This window comes from Colias croceus, chromosome 12 (genome assembly GCF_905220415.1).
Source record: "Colias croceus chromosome 12, ilColCroc2.1".
Taxonomy (NCBI): Eukaryota; Metazoa; Arthropoda; class Insecta; order Lepidoptera; family Pieridae; genus Colias; species Colias croceus.
Window position 1 is genome coordinate 10,246,386 of NC_059548.1, and position 25,266 is coordinate 10,271,651.

A 25,266-nucleotide genomic window follows, 5' to 3' on the forward strand; every position below is an offset into this window, starting at 1 on the left:
TCTAACCATTTTCTACGAAAAACGATAATCACAAATCCAAAATAATAAAAATGCTTTAAGTCAATTTGATTAATGTTGTCAATCTTCGTTGCGTTTCGTCTAAAGACGTCGTTGGTATCGTCCTTGCGGGGAAATGGGTACCATAACATGTCTGATCGTGCGGGGTGAGGTAAGTGTTTAATTTTGGCGGGAGGCGGAGAGTGTCCGTTCTGTAGCGTTTAGCTACTACTAGCGGTCCGCCCCGGCTTCGCCCGTGGTACATGTTTACGTTTTCTCTACATAAGAACCATCCTCGTACTTCAAGGAATATAATAAAAAAAGAATTATCGAAATCGGTTCAGCCGTTCTCGAGTTATGGAATTACAACGAAAAGTGGCATTGATTTTTATATATTAGAATTATGTATTCTGTGATATTAGTAAGGATAACTGTAATAATGTATCATTGTGACAATTACAAATCGATCAGCTGCTTTTGAACATACATTCTTACTAACTTTGGTGTTTTGAATATTAGAAGAACATATCGTGAATTTAACCATTCATGCAAAATTGACTTTGTGTGGGAAATGTATCAAAATCAGCTCAGCTGTTGCAAAAACGTTCGAATGATGTTTGAAGTAGTTTTTCTTAACAATATTTTTTAGTTATCTTTAAAATAACAGCTCATGAAATATACAGGGCCGTAAAAAACCTCCTCCTTCTTTAAAGTAAGCAATTCATTAAGACCTTATAAGACACATTAACAACAACATTAAGACCATTAACATTATTACCTAAGGTATGCACAGGTAAAAACAATAATATTTTATTCAATAATATTGATAGCAATGGGCTCCAACACATCAGCTTTGAGCGACACGCCCGGCGGGGACTTGCGGCTGCCCGCGTCAGGGCTTCGCTTCACGACCCATCAGTTGAGATCTTTGAATTCCTATGTCGATACACTGTATGAAGAGGATCGGAAAGGTAATAAATATATAATAACTATAACTATAATATAAATATAACTATAATAAAAATAAACAAAGCTGGTATAATTCGAAATTTACCTATGAGCAAAATTACGATGTTTTTTTGCGAAACAGATGTACATATTTTGTAGTCTATTCGCTTATATTTTAAGAATAATAATAACGATTTTAGTATGGAACATCGTGTCTATAACTTTGGGGTGTTTGTAGAGGTCACTTATCCTATCTAAGAAGCTATCACTTTGAAACGAGGGATAATTAGTTAAAGTACTTACTCGTAATATAAGTTAAAATTAAAAATTTAATTTTTGTCTTTCCCTCTTTATATCAGGTCGCATGTCAGTAGAAACAGAGATGATGGTGGAGGCTCTAGTTCAGAGGATAGTGGATGGTGCCGGACAGCGCGACCCGCGGTTCAGATGTAGTCATCTTATTGCACTGCATAGGGGGAAACGGGTATGTTATATTAATAAAAAAATTGGTTGTCTGTAAAGTCGGTTTACTGACGATAGTTGAACGTGACAACGATTGTGCTTCTTTGTCGCTCGTTCCGCGCTCTCGCTCGCACTTCAAGCCTTACGGAACGCCTCAGAGCGAGGTAACGCCGCATGAGGCATGTTTTTTCGTGCGTGCAGCCGGCTCTATCGAATTATAAGACGTTGTCACGTCAAAAAAATATTACTTATAGGACAATTTTTCACACACGGCACGATCTGATACTAAGCTTTCGCTTGACGTGTTATGGAAACCAGATAAACATAGATATATATAATTTTAAATAATGTTTAAGATGTTTCTGGAAACAGTGACTGTTTTGCTCCTATTGCAATATGTATGTATGCTTTCAACGATCCAGGAGAAAATAATTAATGACAAGCATTTAATAAAATAACAGGAATTTTGCTCATGTTTCAGTTGATGGAAAACTCAGCAATATTTGAATTCCTTTGTTCTTTTTAAAAATTTCGTAGGAAATAACGTTTCGTTGCCAAATTTTTCATACTCATCAATGATCAACCTCTACAAAACACTGAACATGAATTTTAACATAAAGATTACCTGTTAACCGTATACTTATTATGAGTTTATCTAATGTATAAGCATTTAACATTCTATACAACTCTGTAAAATAAATAAAAACTATCGTCTTTCTAACGTCTGCTACCTTCAAATCATTCCAGATGCGCTCCAAATCTCTAGAATACCTAGTGACCATAGATTCCCTGCCAATACTGAACGTGGATGACGAGGGTCGTCTCCAGGAAGGTCCTGTGGGGTTCGGCAAGGTGCGGCTGGCGGGGCGGCAGGCGGACACCTGGGCTGAGTTCCTCACGCCAGCTGGGTATTTGTGTCGGTTAGTATGGAGTAGATGACCTAAATACCCATATCTGTGGCTAGAATATCTAGTTACCATAGATTCTCTGCCAGATCTCAACGAGTTCCACACACCAGCTATACTATCCTAGTTAAATATCCATATCTGTGTCGGAAAGTATGGGGTAGATCACCATTTGAGATGGGTTTCAAATAAGTAAAATACCCATTCTCTGGCATGTTATGATAACGTGATTATAGTAATTGTCGATTCGATTGTATAAGCAGAATTTGTGTGTTAACAAACTTCTACATCCAGAGTTATATAATCTAGAGCTCTATTATTCTACTCTACATTTAGAGTTATATAATATATATAAAAAAAAATTCTCTACATCTAGGTAGAGCTTTATTGTTTTTCTCTACAACTAGAGCTATATTATGAAAAATGAAAATTGAAAAAATATTTATTTGGACCTTACCTTTATAATGAAAAGAACCTGTAGAGCTTTTATTATTTATCTAGAGCTAAATTATGTAGATCATTATAATTTTGCTCGTCATCTAGAGCTCTATATCGTAGAGCTTTATATTTTCTCTACATCTTTACCTTTATAATGAAAAGAACCTGGTAGAGCTCTTATTTATTTTCTCTACATAGAGACAAGGTAGTAGAGCGCTGGGTGCAGCTGGTAGCGCGTTGTGCGCGGGCGCGCGGTGGTGGCGCGTTGCGCGTGTTGAGCGCAAGGGCACATGTTCACGCCGCACCGTATTCGTACTGTTATTTGGAGCGGGGTGAGTTTATTTGTTTTTACTCTTGATTGCATAAAATCCTTCTGTGTCTAAATTCTTCATAAATAGCTCAATTTTTATTATAGAAGTGAAACTTCTTTATCGGGGTTGGAAGAAAATTTAGTGTAACATTTTTACGTTACGCGTGACATTTTTCCGTTACGCGCCATCTTTTTCTTATCCCTATCACGCGTGATTCGACCTATTTCTGTAAAGTTGCATATAGTAATTTATTTTTTTGAAAAATAAGGTCATAAAGAAGTTTCACTTCTTACGTGTGTACACTAGTACACGCACACATTTTTTATTTGTATCAGGCAGCATTGCCCATATATTGTTAGTATCTAGTACTTATTCTAGTGTTAGTAAAAGAAAGTATTTGTTATGATTTAGAATTTTGATAAGGCTATACCAACAAATTTATCAAGGCAATAGAATTAATTCTCAAGAGACTTTCGTAGTTCCAATTTGATTTAATAGAGATATCTTTAACCGTATGTCACCTAAAATTATACCATTTTCAAATATAAGACGTGAAAGGAGAAATATAATGCTGAACGAAAATTTAACGGAAGGCGTCACATATTGTAGATTTGCGATTTGGAAGTTAGTAAGCTTCGGGCGTGATGTGTATCGAACTTCGCTAAGTTTTAATGGATTATATCAGCTGAAAGTGGGTATTGATCGCGTCACGCCACATTTTATACAGGATGTTTCAAAGTACTATATAGCCGATTTTAAGTGCGTCTAAGTTCGCAGTGTATTTAAAATATGGCCACAATTTAGTTAGCTTAAGTAAAATCAAAGTTGTCGTCGTCAATAATTCACATTTATTAACATACTTTGTGCATCATAGGAATCATCAAAATGTCTTATTCAGAATGTTTTGTACAGTGCTGCAAATGTTTTCTGTTTAATTTTGTTGATATAATTCGGAAAAATATATTTTTCCATTATAATGACCATGTTTTTATTACTAAGTATAAGAACCATGTACGAAAATTACTAAGAATTACTGTGTAATTTTCATTTATCTTAGTTTTACCCAGATTCATGCAACCGTTCGAGCTTAATAAATTAACAAGAAACCATCCAAACATTCGCATTAGTAGTGTATTAATTTAAGCGAATTTAATTTAATTAGCAGTGCAGTGGTGGCTCAGTGGTGAGACCTCGGACTTCAAATCGATAAGTCCGAGGTTCGAGACCAGGCGAGCGTACAGGAAATAAATTGATTTTTCAATTTATCTGCGCATGTTGTAACATCACCACTGCTCGAACGGTGAAGGAAAACATCGTGAGGAAACCGACATGTCGAAGAATTAAAAAAGTTCGACGACATGTGTCATCCGCCAACCCGCACTTGGCCAGCGTGGTGGATTATGGCCTGTACCCTCATAGGAGGCCCGTGTCCCAGCAGTGGGAACGTATATGGGCTGATGATGATGATGATGATGATGAATTTAATTATACTTTTTTGAACCTCCTGTATAAAGCGAAGTCACGGTCCACAACTGGTAATTAATCCCAACCAACTAATTAGTTAACTTACAAGTTGACACTCACTCGTGCCTGAGTTAGTTATGAGTTGGTAGCTGGAAACTGTCATGGCTAACTGATATTGAAATGCTGAGTTGCATAAATAAGTTTTATATTAAGTATTTCTATGGTTTAATTGAAATTAAAAAGCGAAAGAGTTTTTGGTGAAAAAATATTTTCATCAAATAAATTCTTGATTAGATTTATTTAAATATTTTTAACTAGCTGAGCTCCGTGGTTTTACCCGCAGTGCTCAGCTCCTGTTGGTCTTAGCGAGATGATTTATATAGGTAGCCTATAGCCTTCCTCGATGAATGGGCTATCTAACACCGAAAAAATTTTTCAAATCGGACCAGTATTTTCCGAGATTAGCGCGTTCAAACAAACTCTTCAGCTTTATAATATTAGCACAGACTAATAATAATATACTACGTATACAAATATTAGTATAGATGCGACACCTAATTTAATGAAACCTTTTCTAATTCACGTTAAATTTTATTCCACTAGACTTCATTGAAATGAATTTGTATCGTTACATTTAAGAGATTAGGTAAATTAATCACTGATCCGAAAATGTTTATTTTATTAGGGCCGATTTTTCAATGCCCAGATAAACAGCTAGATAGACTTTATTCTTCAGTTAACAAAATATTCAATTTTTCAATAGACGAATAGGACTTATCTATCGAATAACTACGTTATTTGAGGAATAAATCTATCTGCTGCTCCAACGGCCAGATAGCGTGCTATTCGACGATTAGACGTTTGAGTTGACAACTGACGCGTCCAATTTGGGATATTTTCGTATGTAATAACATAGAGCGTAGAATTTTTACAATAAAGCCTCTTTCTATAAAATAATTATCAATTAAAATCATATTGAAATTGATGTTTTTGATAGTACCTACTGATGATCATGCCATTGAAAATTTGCCAGACGCTGCCTTTATGTCGTTTCCATCGTAAAATATATAAATTTTAACACAAATTTAATCAAAACTCTTTACTCGAATCAAAACAATAATCAACAATCATAGAACACAAGATAAACTTAAAATGCACTCCTGACGTGAGTCATAATGACGGTTGTTGACATATTGCAAGTTGACTCTATCCCGCTCTAACCTGACTAATTTAATATGTTTGTTTCGCCACTCCAAGAGCAGAGCTGCCAATATGGAAATATTTGGTCAGATAGTTATTCATCAAATAAATCACGATTGAAAAATAGGCGAGCCGTTATGAGTTAGATAAGCAATTGTAAGAGCAATTGAATAAATCTATTCGAGGGGTAGTTATTAGACTGTTTATCTGGGCATTGAAAAATCGGCCCTTCATCTAAAAATCTCAATAAGGTACACTTACTAATAAATTTAAGGGTTGTAAATAAAACTAAGATACCTAAAAACAAAATAATCAGTATTTAAGTTGCGAATTGCTTCAATGTTATGTTTTAAAAAAAATCACACAGATATTATCCCTAATGCTTTTGCTACAGTCCATATCTGTTGAATTTATATTTTTGGTTTTATGGCATTCAAATGCTTTATAAATATAAATTTATAAAGAATAGAAAAAATTCGACCAACTCAGTCACGAGTGGCTGAGTTGGTGAGGCATCCGCCCCGGAATGGCGCGAAAGGATGCGGGTTCGAGTCCCGCCTCGTGATCGAATTTTTTCTATTCTTTATAAAATTACAGTCCATATCTTCTCAATTTCAATTTCTTAACGTTGTTTCCCATTTTACCGGCTTCCACCAAACCGGAACATTGCTTAGTTATAGCGCTTAGAGAGCGCTAAACTGCTGCTTTGAGCAGCTTTAAACCTTTAAACTTCCTAAAGCCGGTTATCCACTTAGCCATATATTTCTTACCACTTTTAGCATCCCACCAAACCATCCCAGAACATCGGCTCGCTATAGTAGAAGGGTCAGCGTGGGTTGTAGTGCGAGTGGGGGTGGGGGGTGATAGTGCTAAGCTGCTGCTTGGAGCTAGGGTGCGAGGTTGCAGCCCAGACGCGTATACTACTAAGGTGCCGATCACTCATCCCTTAGCATTGCTGCATTATAGCTGTGGACAAGGCGTAAGTTTTTCGTTTGTAAATAATAGGCCTGGTACTATTGACCCTTTTCGAATGCGAAGTTAAAATTGTTATAGTTACAGATTAATTGATTTTTGTCATTTAGATGATAGGCTCAAACTGCTAAATTCGAATAAGATTCTAATGAAGAAGTTATGAAAGATTTATTTATGGATAGTTATATCAGAAAACTGCCACATATCATCATTAGAAATAAAATTTCTTATCCATTATTTTCTACTCCTGATACTCACTTAACTTTTAAATATGCTTCAGGGCTACTACGCAGTGGCAATAGCTCCACCATCTTCTATGGTGTGTGCAGAACGCTCCTCCACCTGGCAGCTCTGGCACCCCGCACTAGAGGCAGCCCTAGATGCACATTGTTCTGATCTCTCCAACGTGGCCAGGATAGCTGGTGCCTTGAACGTGTTGGTGGATAAGATGAGGGAGGGGCATTTTGAGGTATGGACAATGTAGGACAAGCAGAATATGTTTATAAGGTTAAATTTAGGTAAGTATATATAAGCTATCCTGTGGATAGGAAGAAATAAAAATAACAAATGAAGGAAATTTTGAGGATAGGACAATGTTGACTAATAAAAATGAGATTTGATGACATGGAATTTGAAATATGAAATTCATTGAAATTTGGTCAATGTTGAACAGTAAAAATATTTTATGCACAATGTTCTTTGCAGGGTAAAAGCTACGAAAATATGAGTTTTCTGATTATAGTTCAGATCTTGAAAAATAACTTTTGATACATGTTTTCGAAGTTTTCAGATTCAGTTTTTGTCTGTATACCTATAGGGTTCTCTACAACTACTAAGTCGCTACGCCGCCAGCAGTGTCTTAAGGCGTCGCGCGTACCGCTGCGCTTCGCAGCGCGGCGCCGCGAGAGCGTGCCTCGCCTCGCACTTGGCACATCATTTACTGCTTGTTCTTGATGAGTAAGTTATATTCTTCACCAGACTGTTTCAAATTTTATCTTCCTATCATTGTGATTTTGGAACATCCCTGTTACATTGCTGTTTTCTATTTTAATTAAATTATACATAACTGAGTTTCCGTCTGTGGCATCGCCCGCTTTGTCTAAAGCCTAATAAATTTTGTACCTACATCTTAAACCGACATGGTATAAAACCATGTAGTGATTTGTCTTTTGAAGTGAAACTTCTTTAGGCGCGTTGGGAGTAAAATTTCAAGCTCTTGTCGTGGCAATACCGCCACTTCATGGAGTAAGGTGAAGATTTTGGTACTTTTGAATCTTGCCAAAGAAGTTTCACTTCTGACACGTGTTCTTGTCACACAGCGTGTGTGCCGAGCACTTTTTTTCCTATCATTACGGTTTAAGAACATCCCTGTTATGTTACTGTTTTAAATTTTAATGAAATTACGTAATTTTCCTATTTTTTATTTACCTTACGTCACTCATGATCACCAGGCTCCTCCAAATCGCAACGACTGGCGGCAGGTGCGGCTACATCTACCCGGTGGAGCGCGGGTGCGCGGCGCGGCGCGGGGCGCGCGGGAACTGGGCGAGTGACGTCATCGCACTCACTGGCTGCGTGCGACACTTGTACCGGGTCGCGGGTAAAGCCTTGTATACACTTGAGCATGCTCAGGCGAATGAGCGGTTCATTTGGCCGAGCCGCTCATTCGTCTGAGCATGCTCAATTGGATTGGCTTAAGTGTTGTAATGTGGGTTGGATATCGCTTGCATAAACCAAGAACTTTTTTGTTGACAATTCATGTTTTTTACGTTTTATTTTACGTAAATAAATCTGATGTATGAAATTAATTCTGCTATTAGTGGTAGTAAGTAATTGTTTCTTATTATGTGTTACTTATATTCAACTAAAAGTTTTAAATGAAACAAATACATTATTTTTATAATATTATAAGGGTAATTTTTGCCATTTTTTCAATAATTTCATTTTAAATTTTAGGTAACGAAGAAATACCTCTTTCACCATCTGAAACGTTGGAATTAGCATTATTTTCACGATGGGAGAGGCTGACGCACGAAATAAAATGTACGGGACCCAGTAGTTATTCAAAACGACAGTTACGATATTTAAATAGAGTGGCTTCGGAACTGGTTCGATGCAAGAGGTCTATTGTTTATGTATGTTAATTGAAAATTTAATTAAAATCCTACAATGTCATTGATAAAGATCATTTATATACATATAAAAGGAAGTCCGTTGGTCCCTGTTTGCTTCCTTGTGAAACGCCTTAAATAAATTTTTGCATTTTTTTTATTGTTATCGTTGTTAATCTTTCTACAAAATTGCTTTTAAAATTCCATTCAATTCGACAAATTTTCTTACAAATTCAAATAGTAATAAAACACCCTTTCAAAGGCTTTAGCAAAATCATGCATGAATCAACTTTAATTTTAATTAATAACTAGAATTATTTTAACAGGAGAGCCACAGTACATTCCGAGCTAACCTGATTCAAGCCACATCTGTACATTTGGAATCTATTGAAGATTTAATACATATTATGGCCATCATTTTAGACCAAGCCAGAGATTCGTATATGAATAATATAAATAACAGGAATATAGGTGAATTTGATAGAGAGCTAACAATATACAGGTTTGTAATTACTTTTTACCAAAGCAAATTACCTTTGATTATGATGTACAAATAGGAATATTTTTCTGTATTAAACAAAATATGAGATATCTATTCGATTGGAATCTCTGTAATTTCTTTCAAAAGTTAAAGTTGTTAAAAGGTAATTGGCAATTATTTTTAAGAATTTCGACAAGATTTCTTATTTTTCCTTTCACATTAACGGATTTTATTATTTATTTGTCCAAATAAATCAGGTCTAAAAAGTGGAACAAATTAAAGGACTATTACGATGCATCATCAGCGTGTTTGATAGATGCAGTGAGGAGGGATAAGGACCTTCAGCTTGAAGACGATGAGACAAGTCTCATGAGCTTGGTGTTGCACTGGCTTTATAAAGGTAAGCACACATATGATTATAAATTTTTATATGAAGCAGTTCTATCTAAATATCTATCTGTAAAAAAGTGAATCGTGTTAGTAACACAACAGATAACGCATTAACGGTAGAAAGGATTTTAATAATTTTTGAAGATGAATTCTAGCAAAAAAATAGATACTTCGTGTAAGTAGTACACGTAGCATTATTTTTCATTTTATAATCCAAAGACTTTCACTGATCTTAAAAGTGTTAAGGTGGGGATTTTGTCAAGTTGTAGTGTTATAAGACAAAGATTAACAATATGGTAAATATTTCATGATTATAACGTTATATAAAATCATTTTAGCAGAATACGTTCTTTATCCTTATAGCTGTTTAAACAATTTCAGGAGCGAAAGAAGACAAAAAATATCTAGGGCCCGTTTTAAAACCATACCTAGACGATCTTTTTACCTCATCTTTAGAAAATTCTTGGTTTCTAGAGGACTTTGATACTAAAAATTGTGATTCAGAGTTGGATGGTTTAAAGGAATATTGTTTGGGGGTTCACGAGGGGTTCATTGAGCCTTGTATGGGGTTGTTGGGGGCTGCTAAGAAACACGCTTGGGCGAAAGCGGTGGTGGACTTTGTTGATCGACATCGACATACGGGTAAGTTTTGTGTTTTATGTGGTTTTTGTTAATTTCAAGAAATTCAGTTTGTTGGAAAATTGATTCATTTTTTAAATAGGTAGTAGTTAAATTAAATAAGTTAATTAATTAAGTTCGCTTGTTAAATCCGTTTTAAAATGTAAGGTTTCACTTTTTTTTTCGAATATATATTTTATAAGTTATACTGCGTCTTTCAAACTAAAAGCTAAAAGTAAGAATATACATCAAATAGGCTCAGCATGTATTTAAACATTTGAATTTACATTGTCAACAGGATATTTTTATAAACCACTCAACAGCAATATTTTCCCACCTATATCATAAAACAACATTCGTAATTTAACGAAACACAGCTCACAGATTTACCTTTTTATTATTCATCAAAAATTATCTCATTTAAAAGGTTTCACAAATGCGCTGGGATTTTCGGGCGGGTTAAACAGGAATACGTTAAAATGAATAAAACCAGCCGCACTTGACCCCTGCAAGTAATTTTACGTTCGAGCCGTAGTTAAATGGAGGGGTTTTTAGACCCCTCCATTTAACTACGGCTACGGTTCTGGAGAAAAGTTAATGCTGGCGATAGCTTTACACAGATTTATATTCACTAGATGTGGCTTATTTTTCAAGTGGTGTAATTTTTCTTGTATTTTGTACTTACTTTATAATGTTATGTTATTACACTATTTATTGTTTTATTCAAAGTATGAGTAGCTAGGTAGCTATCAATAAAATGAATTGTGTCAAAAGTTTTATTAAATGTGAACGTGACTATTATTTTTTATATTAATAATTCAAAACTTTCAAATGTAATCACATCTGAACCCCTGAAATTTAATAAAGGTAGACAGAACACAAATACAAATCTTTAAACTTTAAAATTTGTATTGGACTTTTGAGCTATATGCTAAAAAGTTGTGTATTCTATACACGGGTAACTAATAAATAAAGTATTTATAGTTCACATCTAGTAAACTATACGATGTAATGACTAACCGGTGGCGACTGGAAGCCGGGGGAGTTAGTACTTTTGTTAGAAACCGGCTAACTCGATATACCTATTAGAGTTAGCGCTTAAATCTTTTTGCTTAAAGAATTTCAAATAAAAGCGAATTACCGTGCAATGTAACACTTTTAAACGGTGTAGTTTTGCTTTAGCTAAGGACTATTTTAAATTATGCAGCACCTAATTTACGTATTTTTTTAGATATTATGTGATTTGGGGAATAATGACAGAGTTTCTCTGTAACTTGTAAGTACCATCGTAATTTTACTAAATGATTTTTTATTGGCAGCAAGCTTGTAACTTAGCCTTCTTTACCCTGTTCTGTTGTCATAGACTGATCTTGTACGGGTTACGGGTATAGTACAAACCTTCATAAATTACCTGCTTTCTGTTGCTAGATGACGTCTCTATTACTCTAGAAATTACCATGTAAAAGTAAAATACGTAAAGTATCTATTTATCTCCATTTATAGGTTTTACTTAGAAATTACCGTGTAAACACGTAAAGTTCATACTTCATAGCTACTTTTAAAGATTAGTTCCAAACAAAACAGCCAAATATTTGCAGATTCCCTTTTGTTACGCGTGAGTTGTGCTCATCATTTATTTGTCAATACTCTGTCCATTTGCTCGCCCTCGGGAAATCTGAGGCCGAAGGGTCAAGTTGGACCTTTGAAAAGTTATGGGAGTTACGCTAAGGGGAGTTACTGGAGCTGATATGGCTTTTAGCCTGTTTTTGTGAAAGTTGCATTTCTTATTTTATTTCTCTTAAGTTGATGTTTATACAACTGTTATATTGTAAAAGCATTTCAGGCAACATTTTTATCAATTTTGTAAGAGCGCGGGTGAAATTCTGAAAAAGGTCAATTTTAAGATGTTTCTTTAAAAAACAGAAGTGTGTTGATAATACCTACGAGTACAGTACTTATTGAAACACATTTTTGTTAATATAAATGTTACCATATTATTTTCATCATTGTCATCATCATTATCATCATCTTAAACAACGTATATAAAATTCGATTCTTTTTCAGAATTCCGCCTCATATTCCCCACCGGAGACGGTCTAGCCGTATCCTACCCCCTAAAGATCCCCTCCCGGAGAGAGCACAGTTCCGCTCGCTTCCTCACACTGAGCAGGCGGGACAAAGCCGAGGCGAAGCTTCGGCTGGCGAAGCGATGCGTCGTGAACGCGTTCCATGACGCTCTCGTTGGTGAACGGTAGGTTTCTGACGGTCATTCCTATAAATATTATAAATGCGAAAGTTTGTGAGGATGGATGTTTGTTAGGTAATCTTTTACGCAAATACTTATGAAAAGATTACAATGAAATTTGGTATGTAGGTAGCTGAAGACCCAGAATAAGACATAGGCTATCGCTTAAATCCCACAGGAACTATGCTGGTTATTCTTTGATTTATTACAATGACTAATTCAAGTAAAAGTAAGTAAAGGGAGGCGTTTGATAATTATGGTATACCTTTTACATTAATTTTAAATAATGACAAAGTTTTTATTATACGAATCCAATTCTATAAGTGCATTCGCACAGAGTCCTCTTTACAATTAACCGAATTATATATATCCTGCACTATGCAATAGCAGAAATCTATTCAAAATCTAAATTCAGTACATACCCGTCCAATTTAAATTCCTTTGTACATCTGTATAATGAAACAGCAATTCTCTACATCACGCTAACGCCAAGGGAATAGCGGGAATACTTAAAAAGAGAAAATTTTACGTGATCTAGCTACTTTTAGACAATTTTAATTTGGTTTGGACATAAAATAGTTTAGCTTGATGTTATGTAAGTTTTATTACAATAATTAAAATTGCACTGACGTGCTTAATTTTTCAAGGTTACTGTTAAATTGATAACAATATATTGGAATTTGAAAATGAAAGTTTAATTTATCTATTTTTACTACTATAGGTACCTAACTCGACTAAATAGGTATGAAGAATAAGATCAAATTTTATATACAGAGACGAAATCATTTGTTTTGTTTTTATAAAATTGACGAAATCCGGTCTCGCATCATCGTTCCTACATCTAAACATTATTTTGGGTACTATAGCATGAGAAAGTCGTAAATTATCAGTACATTAATAGATATAATTTAATTAATGATAAGTAAGTCTTCATAGTGTTTTGTCTTAATAGTGTTAGTGCTAAAACTTTATATTATATATATCTAGTGAGGTACTAATTATCCCTATACTTCACGTTTGTGGTTGATAAGTAAATTACAAATAAAGAAAGACGTGAAATACGAAAACTAGGTGACAAAGTACATTACGAACCTCAGATGTGTTTTATTAACATTCAGCACACACCCGCTTGCAATTTACGAGACACGGTTATCGGATTGACCTTGCTCAGATTTTGGGGTTAGTTAGTTTTCATTTTATTTAAGAAATCCTGTACGAGGTTTACATTTTTTATATGTTTCGCGAGATTTCCAGGAAGAGATTTAATGTAATTGTTACCTTTTGTTGGAATTGCGTCTAAAATATAAAAATATGGCTTTTAACATGAATGATTTACATTTAAGCGCGTCACCGTGTGTCAGTGTTTCGGGTCATTTGTAACAGGATGGCGGTTCTACAGGGGTCTTAGTACGCCATGACAAAAAGAAAAATGATGGTTAGAACGCTGATACCGGATACCTTAAGATACTGTAATATTTTATATTAGAGAATCTTAACATAAAATATTATAGTATCTTCACCGTGTGTGACGCGCTTTAAGTTTATTGTTTAGTACAATTACAGTATAATTATATTATTTACAAAATTGAATGTCAAATTAATGAAGGTATTTTTAACCGCTATCCAATAGAATACATGTTATCTGCTATTTAATTAATAAAGCACATGTTTTTTCTACAGGTTCCAACCCAAAAATATATCGCGCCACGGTAGCACAGATGAAATATTAGCCAGTGTTAAAAATGGTAACTTCTGGAGAACTTCCAAACCAGATATCATTCCTTCAGCATCAAATACTTTAGAGCCAAAATCTAGGCGTAAACATCGACCAGCTACAATCTACGGGTTTCCAGAAATTTCCATCACAAACCAGTCAGATGTGAAGACGTTGAGAAGAAAGTATCACACGTTGAGAAGCTTGGTCTACTCTGACCAAGTGGATGTTAAGGAGATGAGAAGACGGCCGAGGTCTGCTGGGTCTACTGTGAAGAATAAAGAGCCGTTGACTCGGCCTAGTTTGTTGGAGACTATGGACTTTATTAATAGCGTGAAGGATGCGTTGTGTGGTAAGCTAGCATTGATGCTGATGATATGATTCTGGTAATTTTTCTGTAACGATTTTGTTTAATTACTTTGATTTAAAGATATTTGTTTGACCAGATAATATAGAAAACATAGTAAAACATGAGAAAATGACCATATCAATTTTACACAAAAATCTTTAGTAGAAGAATCTGGAGCATCCGACATAGAAGACAACAGCTGGTGCGTCGAAGACGAGTGGGTGTTGAGTCACGTGGCACCTCTCAACGTGATCGCTGATAAAGAGCCACACAGTTTGCATCTACTTCTTGCTGATGTCATATTATGTGCAATACGCCGAGGCTGTTTCACGGTAAGTTTGTACTGGGGGTGCCTCAAGGTAAATGTGTTGGTCACGTGTTATTTCTTAGTTATGTGAATGCTTCACGTGCGTTCAAAGATAAAATTATGATTGAGGTTCTTGTTATATTAAAAGTTTTTACATTATTGTTATATTGTATCATTATTTTTGCACTGCACATTTTTTCAATATTTTGGATAAAACATTTTATTCATCGGTGTCTGTAACCTGTTTCATCTTTCAGTTAGTTTGTAATTAATACACATTTGTAACCATTCTTGATTCAACTACCCTTTACTACAAAACCATCTTCCACGTGCATCTTGAAGCCAACACATTTGCCATTCGACTTTTAATTCTACCACACACTGATAAAGTCAACTTTACAATAACAAAACTCACTTTCAGATGCTCCAAGAGCTGTGTGTACACTTGAACGAGAGTGAGGGTGCGCTGTTCGCGCTGCATCGCCTCGCGAGAGCCGCGCGCGCTCGTAGCACGGAGCGGGCTGATAGGTATGTACTTAATGACTAATGTCTAAAGATTTTTCTTCATTGTATACAGAGCGAAGTAATATAGAAAACTAGCTGTGCCTTGCGGTTTTACCCGCATTGCTCCGCTCTCGTTGGTGGGCTAATGCTAAAAAAAGGTAATGGGCTATCTAACACCGAAATAATTTTCCAGTATCGGACCAGTAGTTCCTGAGCTTACCGCGTTCAAACAAACATATTATTATATAGCTATAAGCCTTTTTAGCTTATGAAATCGTAAAGAATTGAGGAGATAGAGAACATTTTGAAAAAGAAAAAGCAGTTAATCGAACACTATTATAAACAAAAACACGAGAATAAGTTATATATTGGAACATAAAAATGAAAAATTTATGTGTTGTATTGTGTTAGATTGCTATACTTAACCACAGAATATCTTAAATTCCCAACTGACATAATATAACAATGTTATAATTATAATTTCCCTAGTACATGGAAACTACCAGACACAATCGCATCAAATACAGTCCAGCAGTACCGGGCGCGGCCTCCAGATTACACGTCCTCCGACGAACATGCACCACCTGTTCCTCGTAGATCTACTTCTACTGAGGTAAAACTTATTCCTGGATTTTATTTTCAAACATTTCCGATTTTTTTCAAAATGAAGATTGAAGGTATTTAAAGAAAATTGTTGCTTTTAAAAACAATGTATTTAATTACAAACAAATCTTACATAGTTACATTAATGTTTATCATAGGAAACAAGAAATACGTTAAAAAGAATAATCTGTTTATATCTACAAAGTAATCTACTTCTTTGGCATAGTTTTATCAACCCTTCCCTGCCTTCCAAGCCGGAAGTCGTGGGTTCGATTCTCACCCGGGGCAAATATTTGTGTGATGAACATAGATGTTTGCTCCGTGTCTGGGTGTTAATTATCTATATTATTTAAAATTTTATATGTATGTTTATCAGCCATCTGGTTTCGAAACACAAGCGAAATGCTTAGTATGGGATCAGATTGTGCCCTGTGTGAAAATTGTCCCGAAATATTTATTTTATTTATTTATTTAGTTTTATCAACCGATTTTGATAAAATTACATTCTCCAGGTGCTCTAAATGAGAAATATCCTTTTAATTCGATATATCAACAGGGACTGATCGATCGTTATATATGAGCACTGAGCGGGCAATCTGTCTGTATGCTGTCACAAGAATTGTTTCCTTTGGGAATTGAAAACGTGACCGATTAAATTCTTGCTTATTGAATAATTGATGTAGTTTTTTTAATGTAATTTTAGGAGAATTTATTATGAAACCAATGTGATTCGATAAATTTTACAATGTATCCTGATTAATTTCATATTTTAAAGACACCACGGGCAATTTTAATTCTGTAGTAATTAACAAAAACTTGAGAAGGAAAAAAACGACTTTTATTTTCCTTTACAATACTTGTTCAATTGCGGAAATTAATAAAATAATATACCTAAATAAACTACGAACTTCACTTCGACACTTAATATCTTTTGAATTTTATAAACTACACAGTCGTACTTTAGCGATTTATAAATTTTTATTTTTCCAGATAATAAAACGCTACCCCAAAATCACTGGCAATGATACAATCGGTATCACCAATCCTATATACGATATCAAACCAAAAGACAAACTGGTAAAACGAACAAAATCGTTATCAAGAAGTATTAGTATAAAAAGCGTTGATATTAACCTAACTTTGGGAAGAAAGAAAACAAATGACGTCGCTACTGTAATAGAAGGTGATGATGATAAAGGTTTTGACATGCAAAGACATTTTCGTCAAAGATACAATGGTGGTATTGTGGGAGATTCGTATAGAATTAATAGAATTAACATTGAATAACAAGAATTAACAAATTGTGTAAATACACAAACAGTTAAAAAACCAGGGTGATAAATATCTACAATTAGATAATGTTGTTGATGAGAGTAATGTTTATGATGAAGATGATGATGATGATGATTATTACAATGATATAGAAGGACACTTTAGTGAATTTCTCTAGTGAGATTTCTAGATTGAGTTAAAAAGTTGTTAGAAAAACATCTACTTTAGATTACTATATTTTTTTGGTAGTGGAAGGTGTTGCATTTAAAAGTTGATCTTATTAACACATTAATATATATATATATGTTGTTCGTTTGTGAAATAACAAAGAAACAATTAATTAACCTCATTTGATCGAATTTTTGTTACATATTATGGACTTAAATATAAAGATTAAATAAATAATACAAATATATTATGATGTGTTTTATTTTATGACCATTCCAATGTTATATTATGTACATGTATTAGTACGGGAGCTAGCAACGTTTAAAAAAAAGTCATTTTAGTATAGTTGTGTTTTTGATATACTGTTTCTCTTGCTATTTCGGTTAGAGTCCGGGCTGTCTGGCTGGCCGCAGTGGTTGCGTTTATTAGTGCGATAAGGTAGATTGTTGCAAAAAAACTGTAAATAGTAAAATGAATATTATATATAGTATAAGTAACACAGTGATTACTTATCCTTCACTGGGACTCACGTTGATGGAATTTCACTTATTTCGATGATATTTGTAAAAAATATAAATAATAAAAAATAAATAAAAATATAAATTCGAAATAAAAATTGCGTCTGGCACCTATTTAACAACGAAAAACACGTCTTGCAATAAAAAATGTATGTCTAATGGATCTATCTAAAGGCAAACGATTAAAAATTACGCGTTAAAAAATGAATAAGAATATTTTCCTGTGCAGATAAGATGCGCACTATTAAACGCAACCACTGCAGCCAGCCAGACAACCCGGACTGTAACCGAAATAGCAAGAGGAACAGCATATCAAAGAACCAACTATACTAAAATGCTCACTTGTCAACGTTGCTACCTCCTGGAATATATGTATAATTTTGAACGATAAAATGACTAGCAGGTCGTTAGAAAAATCACGACAATGATAATCTAAATCCATACTTATTATTTTAATATTATAAATGCGAAAGTAACTCTGTCTGTTATTCAATCACGCCTTAACTACTGAACCAATTTGCATGAAATTTGGTATAGATATACTTTGATACCCGAGAAATAGGATAGGTTTTATCCCGGAAATCCCACGGGAACGGGAACTATGCTTTGACTGCGCAGCCGATGCTGCGGGTTGAAAGCTTGTAATTCATAAATATTAAAGTTCGACAACTATGTATTTATTCTAAAGAATATTTGCTAACATTCTATTTATACTGCCAATATACTTTTTGTTTAGATTCTCAACCAACAGTTGAAAAAAGCCTTTATTATTCCACAATATTATTCACTAGAGATGCACATGACTCACTTAATACATTTTGTGATCTTTTTGTCAACAACAATGTGTATTGTGAAGCAATTTGCCAATACGTCGCAACTCGCAAGGTTAGAGCATTGTGACACAATGTAGTGGAATTCTTGCTGATTTAGATATAACTAGCTGGAGCATGCGGTTTTACTTGCATTCTACTTGATAGTAGAAGGTAAAAGTAACTTTCGAGTTTCTAGTGTTTAATCTACCGCTTTTAAATCTATAAGAATCACTACATATTATATTACAAAGTCATCCTTTGCGTTCGTCTGTCTGTTCGCGATAAACTCAAAAACTACTGCATCGATATTTATTGTTTTCACTAATGAATAGCGTGGTTATCGAGGAAGGTTTTACTACGTATATTTATTACGTTTTAGAGTATGCGGGAGTAAAGCTAGTAATATATATACATATAACCACAGACTAATAATAATATACTACGTATAATATAACTGAAGAGTTTGTTTGTTGAATGTGATTATCTCAGGTTTAAAATTAAAATATTTATTGTACTGGATAGGCCATTTCTCTTATCAGCGGAGTAATAAAAAAAACAAAATATGTTGTTGTTGTATTTAGTTGTATGATGATGTTATGAATGAATGCTTTTAATAAATACACTAGGTACTATGTAGGTATAGTCTTAGGTTTTTATATTGACCACGGTATGTTTATTTGTCCTTCAAATATTTATATACCCTTTTAAAAGCACAAAGGTTTCACTAAAAGAGAAATTGAAATAGCAATGCGAGTCATATGGACTTTGTTGTTGGACAGTTTTCTATTCCAGAGATCGTTCAACGAAACGCGCCTGTGAAATTGACTCGTGCTTTGAGGTGTCTGGTGCAAACAATGGTTGACTAATCCATACTTACTAATATTATAAATGCGAAAGTAACTCTGTCTGTCTGTCTGTTACTCAATCACGCCTTATTTACTGAACCAATTTGCATGAAATTTGGTATAGAGATATTTTGATACACGAGAAAGGACATAGGCTACTTTTTACCCCGGGAAATAGGATAGGTTTTATTCCGGAAATTCAAGGGGAACGGGAACTATGCGGGTTTTTCTTTGACTGCGCGGGCGCCGCGCCGCCGCGGGTGGAAAGCTAGTATTGAAATTTGAAATAAAACACACAATACTTTTTCAATTAAATATCTTAAATGATAACAGGATGAACCAGTAAAGATATCTTATTATGATAGATTCACTGAAATTTTATTTATTAACTAACTTCCGCCTGCGACTCCGTCCGCGCGGAAAAATTAAGATTTATTTTTTTCTACGTATTTTTCCGGGATAAAAAGTATCCTATTTTATGCCCAGGATAATAAGGTATAATTATAGCAAGTTTCATCGAAATCGAACCGTTAGTTTTCACGTGATGCCTGAACATACAGACAGACAGACAGACAAAAATTTTTTTAATCACATATTTGGGCTTGGTATCGATCCAGTAACACCCCCTGCTATTTATTTTTTCAATATTTTCAATGTACAGAATTGACCTTTCTGCAGATTTATTATATGTATAGATATAGATTCTTTATTGCTCCAAGAAAGTTACAATAAAACTAACCTAAGAATACATTTAAACAATTGGCGGCCTTATCGCTATGCAGCGATTTCTTCCAGAATTTTGTAAAAGATTCGCGTGTAATGGATTTTATTCATGTCTCTGAAGTCCAATTTAAAATACTTATAATTTTATTAAAATAAATCATTTATCGGTTAGAAAGCATAGGGACGTTTCATTGTGATATTTTGTAAAATTTTAAGTCTTCTATGATTGAGTATTAATTATTATTACCTACATACAATTTTAAATCCATATACAGAAATTTCGTAAACACCTTATCCATCCATTAATAATAAACTTTATATAAAATAATCATCTTTACAATTTGAAATTTTTGCACAATGATATTAAAAAACCGAGGCAAAAGAGCAAAGCTAAACGCATAACGTCATATTTTTAATGAAAAACTAACATTTCAAACTAAGACACAAACTATATACTCTAAAATCCAACAAGAATCAAACACAATATTCATCAAAGTGCTACAAAGGCTTTGCTGAACAATACAGCCTTAGCTATCTGTCAAAATGTAAGATAGACATAGTACAATAGGCCGCACAATAGCCGTGGGAAAACGAAATACCTCTTTGATATGTGCAGTTTATTTGCATACTTTTGATTGTACAGCGTATTGTATAAATATAAATAGCTAGCAGTCCGCCCCGGCTTCGCCCGTGGTACCTACATATTTACGTTTTCTCTACATAAGAACCATACTCGTACTTCAAGGAATATAATAAAAAAAAGAATTATCGAAATCGGTTCAGCCGTTCTCAAGTTATGCGCTTATCAACACATTTTGGGATTCATTTTTATATATAAGACTAGCGGTCCGCCCCGGCTTCGCCCGTGGTACATATTAACGTTTTCTCTACATAAGAACCATCCTCGTACTTCAAGGAATATAATAAAAAAAAAATTATCGAAATCGGTTAAGCCGTTCTCGAGTTATGCGCTTACATTTTGGGATTCATTTTTATATTATAGAAGATATACAAATACTACATGGTATAAATTAATGCTCCAATTCTTTAATTAGCCACATTTTACCATTCTCGTTAATAAAATATTAACACCTTTTTACTTATAACGGTGCATTTACATCAAACGAGCGAATGCTAATTCTAACCCCACTATGTCAAATTCTTGTAGTGTAAATAGTCGTAGAGCATTCTTTCATTCTTTTATTTATTCATTTATTTCCTCCCACAATTAAAACGTTGATCAATACATTACAAAATACCAAACTTATTAACCGACTTCAAAAAAAAGGAGGAGGTTACCAATTCGGCCGGTATGTTTTTTTTTCTATGTATGTACACCGATTACTCCGAGGTTTCTGAACCGATTTACGTGATTCTTTTTTTGTTCGATGCGGGATGGTGTCGAATTGGTCCCATAAAAATTTTATTGGGATAGGCCCAGTAGTTTTTATTTTATGAGCATTTTTGTCTGTAGGTATTTGTAAATTTTTGCAAGTGCAAGTTTGAAGTCGGTTGTTTTTAACGAAGTTATCACTTGTATTATTATACATTCTTAGCAAGAGAGAGTAGAGCATTCTTTCGTTTTTCGTGCGTTCGAAAACATTCTATGCAATGTTCTAATACTGAACAACACTGAATACGAGTATTCGTTTACACTAAAAGATCACGAAAGAATGCTCTTGCTCTAGCTCTATGTTCTAAATGCACCGTTATATCATTGCCTACAACTATTGTATATGACATTTACATTTTTTTATAACATTTGTAAAGTGAACTCTAAACGCCGCACTTAGCTAGCTGGATCCAGTCAATTGATTAAATGAAATATAACGGAGAATGGTCTCGAAGATCTTTTTATATAAAGAGTGAAGGATTTGAATACATTAAGGTTTACTATCGAAGTTTAATCCACTAAAATCTACAAGTTTCTAACGGACAGTTCAGACAGACATATAGAAGTAAAGACTTGAGAAACTACTTTGGGAATATTATTTACTTACTTTCTTTAAAAATAACTGTATTGATATCATAAAGCTGAAAAGTTTGTTTGTTTGCTTGAATGCTAATATCAGGAAACACGGGTCTGAATTGAAAAAAATATTTAACTGTTAGATAATCCATTTATCGAGGACTATAGGAGAATATATACAATCATCACGATAAGATCAATAGGAGCGGAGCAATGAAGGGTAAACCGCGGGACAAAGCCAGTTTAAAATATTTCTACTATTATTACACACATTTATTATTATTCACATTCAGTTTAATTACTTTATTAGTATGTAACCAATAACACAGTTCCAATAATATAATTTGGTAAGTACATACTATAAAGTTTATTACTTTGTTTTTCTAGTCCTTACCGGATTCAACACGAACTACGATATATAAGACTGTCTTTGGAAGTATTTTGATGGAAAAATAAATAATATTGATAGAATATACTTTTTAAATTATATTTCTGTGCATGTATATTGACAATTTCCATTATATTATTATTCTTTAACCATCTTATATACAGGGTGTCTCAAAATAAAGTTTATATTTTGTGGATGAATAAAAAAAAAGTAAGCGGTGTATAGTAGGTACATAATATGGGTATCTTGAATCTAAAGTGTATGCCAACAAACCAACTTCTCTAGTGCATTTAAAAGAAAATATCCGGCACGAAATGGCAGCCATCACCGTGTCTACCTGCCGAGCTGTCATAAATAATTTTACTGTTCGATTAAATGAGTGCCGTGAACGCAATGGACTGCATTTGGACGATATTATTTTTAAGAAATAAATTCCCATATTATGCACTCTGATAATTAATAAACATTTTTTCAATACACCGCTTACTTTTTTTTTATTCATCCACAAAATATAAACTTTCTTTTGAGATACCCTGTATAAAAATGAATCGCAAAATGTGTTGGTAAGCGCATAACTCGAGAACGGCTGAACCGATTTCGATAATTCTTTTTTTATTATGTTTCTTGAAGTACGAGGATGGATCTTATGTAGAAAACGTGTACCACGGGCGAAGCCGGGGCGGACCGCTAGTTAAATATAAAGATACTTGTTTTGTCTTTGCAATCATCGCAAAGCGTTATTAATGTAATTATTTCCCCCTTTCAGGAGCAATGTCCCCGGGGTGAAAGTCCTGCGGGATAATTGGCGTTTATTGGGGACACGATAACAATTCCAGAAAAATAATGATAGCATATAATTTATGATTGATTATTGTGTAGGGGGATTAAAAGATAAGTCATCTTTTTTATTGTTTCGTTCTACGCGTTATAAATGGGAAATTCCTATTGGGAATGTGCCGAAAGTAGAAAGCTATTATTACTATAAATTCATAAATAACCTTATACCTAATGTTATAACTTATAACTAATGTTTCAGATACTATTAATTTGGTAACATAACTTTTTACGATCCATATTATTTGGCTGTCATTTCATAAATACCATGTCTATCGACTAGATATTTAAGAGCGCAATAGAAAAAAAGATTAATTTATTATTTATTTCAAAGTAGCTGTATGTTTCGACTCTACCAGGTTACATTTTGTTTCGCAAGTTTTTATTTCTTTAGAGTTACGAATACTTTGCGGGTAGAGGTAATTGTTACGGTTATTATGATTCAAAAATTATGGAATGATGATAACTACGCATTAAAAACGGTTATTTTTCATCTACTTCTATAGACCTTGGCTTTAAATTATAAAGCTAACTGACTGAAATGAAAACTATTAGGATTGGATAATTTTGCACTGTTTTTTTAACAGAGAAGGTTTTTATGTAATTATAATGTTTTTAATAAGTTCATGGTTGAAAATAATTTATTTCAGAATGTTTCATAATGCAATCTCTCTTTATGATAATGTTTAAAAAAAAAAATAATAATAATAAAAAATTATTTTTCAAGAAACAGGTACAGCATTATGTTCAGACCCTGACCTTCGAACTAATTGTAAACTGTGTTTCGAAGGCCAGTTTCTTCCCAGTCTTTATATCTATATTATATATGTTTCTGCAAACTCACAGTTTTATGTTTAAACAGTAAAAATAGATAAAAGGAAAAACAAATATATATATACCTTTGTTTATACAAAAAAAGGACAAACTGAAGTTTAATATTTCAATTTTAAGAAGTCATTCCCGTTATAAATATTGTGTGCTTGTATCTGTTCGTATATGTGTGTGTCTGTGTGTGTGTGTGTGTGTGTTTGCGTGTGTGTATGTGTTTGTGCATCTGTGTGTTTGTGCAGAGCATGTGAGTAAGTTAGTACGTATGACATGTGTTTGTATGATTAGTTTAATTCACACGATAAATCGCGGGCAGATAGTAGTTATACGACTAATCTACAGATGAAAATGCTTGGCATAATTGCTGATGGCGGTTATTCTAAAAATGTATTCCGTATATGCGTAGGTGTGCCTGCTTCTATAACAATAATATACGAGTCTACATCTAATTTTAACTACTACTCTACGTATTAAAAGCAACTCTTTTTTTGCTTGTTTATTTATAAAGTTTAAGGATTAACACTTACTGACTTAGCGTGAAATATCTTAAAACTGCTTGACGTTTTTAAGTGAAATTTGACAGAGAGATTGCTTACGTAGGAGATCTATAGATAAGATAGAGACGCAGTCTTTCAAAAATATAATATTTTTTGTTTTAATTATTTCAAATTCAAACTTAAGGAAATTAATACATATTTTATTATAATTCAAGTCTAATAAAGGGATTTTTATTGAATATTATCGGTTTCCAAATTTATTCCTATGTAATACGTATGGTATGTGAACAGTTATAGGTAAGTGAGTTTTTAAAAGAGCTTTTGTATATGTATTCTGATAATATGAAGATTTTTTTAAACTTAAAAGTCCTAACTATTTTAGGAAATCCGATT

At 33.7% G+C, this 25,266-nt stretch overlaps 1 protein-coding gene across 1 annotated transcript; it reads left to right on the forward strand.

Moving 5' to 3' along the window:
* Nucleotides 1-829: 829 nt before the first annotated feature.
* On the forward strand, nucleotides 830-17,567 carry LOC123696468. Its single transcript, XM_045642641.1, has 19 exons — nucleotides 830-968; nucleotides 1,305-1,429; nucleotides 2,155-2,327; nucleotides 2,949-3,082; nucleotides 6,505-6,704; nucleotides 6,978-7,166; nucleotides 7,515-7,654; nucleotides 8,149-8,297; nucleotides 8,654-8,832; nucleotides 9,135-9,310; nucleotides 9,547-9,689; nucleotides 10,061-10,321; nucleotides 12,362-12,537; nucleotides 13,594-13,595; nucleotides 14,223-14,608; nucleotides 14,768-14,937; nucleotides 15,334-15,440; nucleotides 15,906-16,029; nucleotides 17,010-17,567. Exons 1-19 carry the CDS (start codon nucleotides 830-832, stop codon nucleotides 17,304-17,306), a joined length of 3,270 nt encoding a protein of 1,089 aa, XP_045498597.1. The 3' UTR covers nucleotides 17,307-17,567.
* The last annotated feature ends 7,699 nt before the right edge of the window (nucleotides 17,568-25,266 follow it).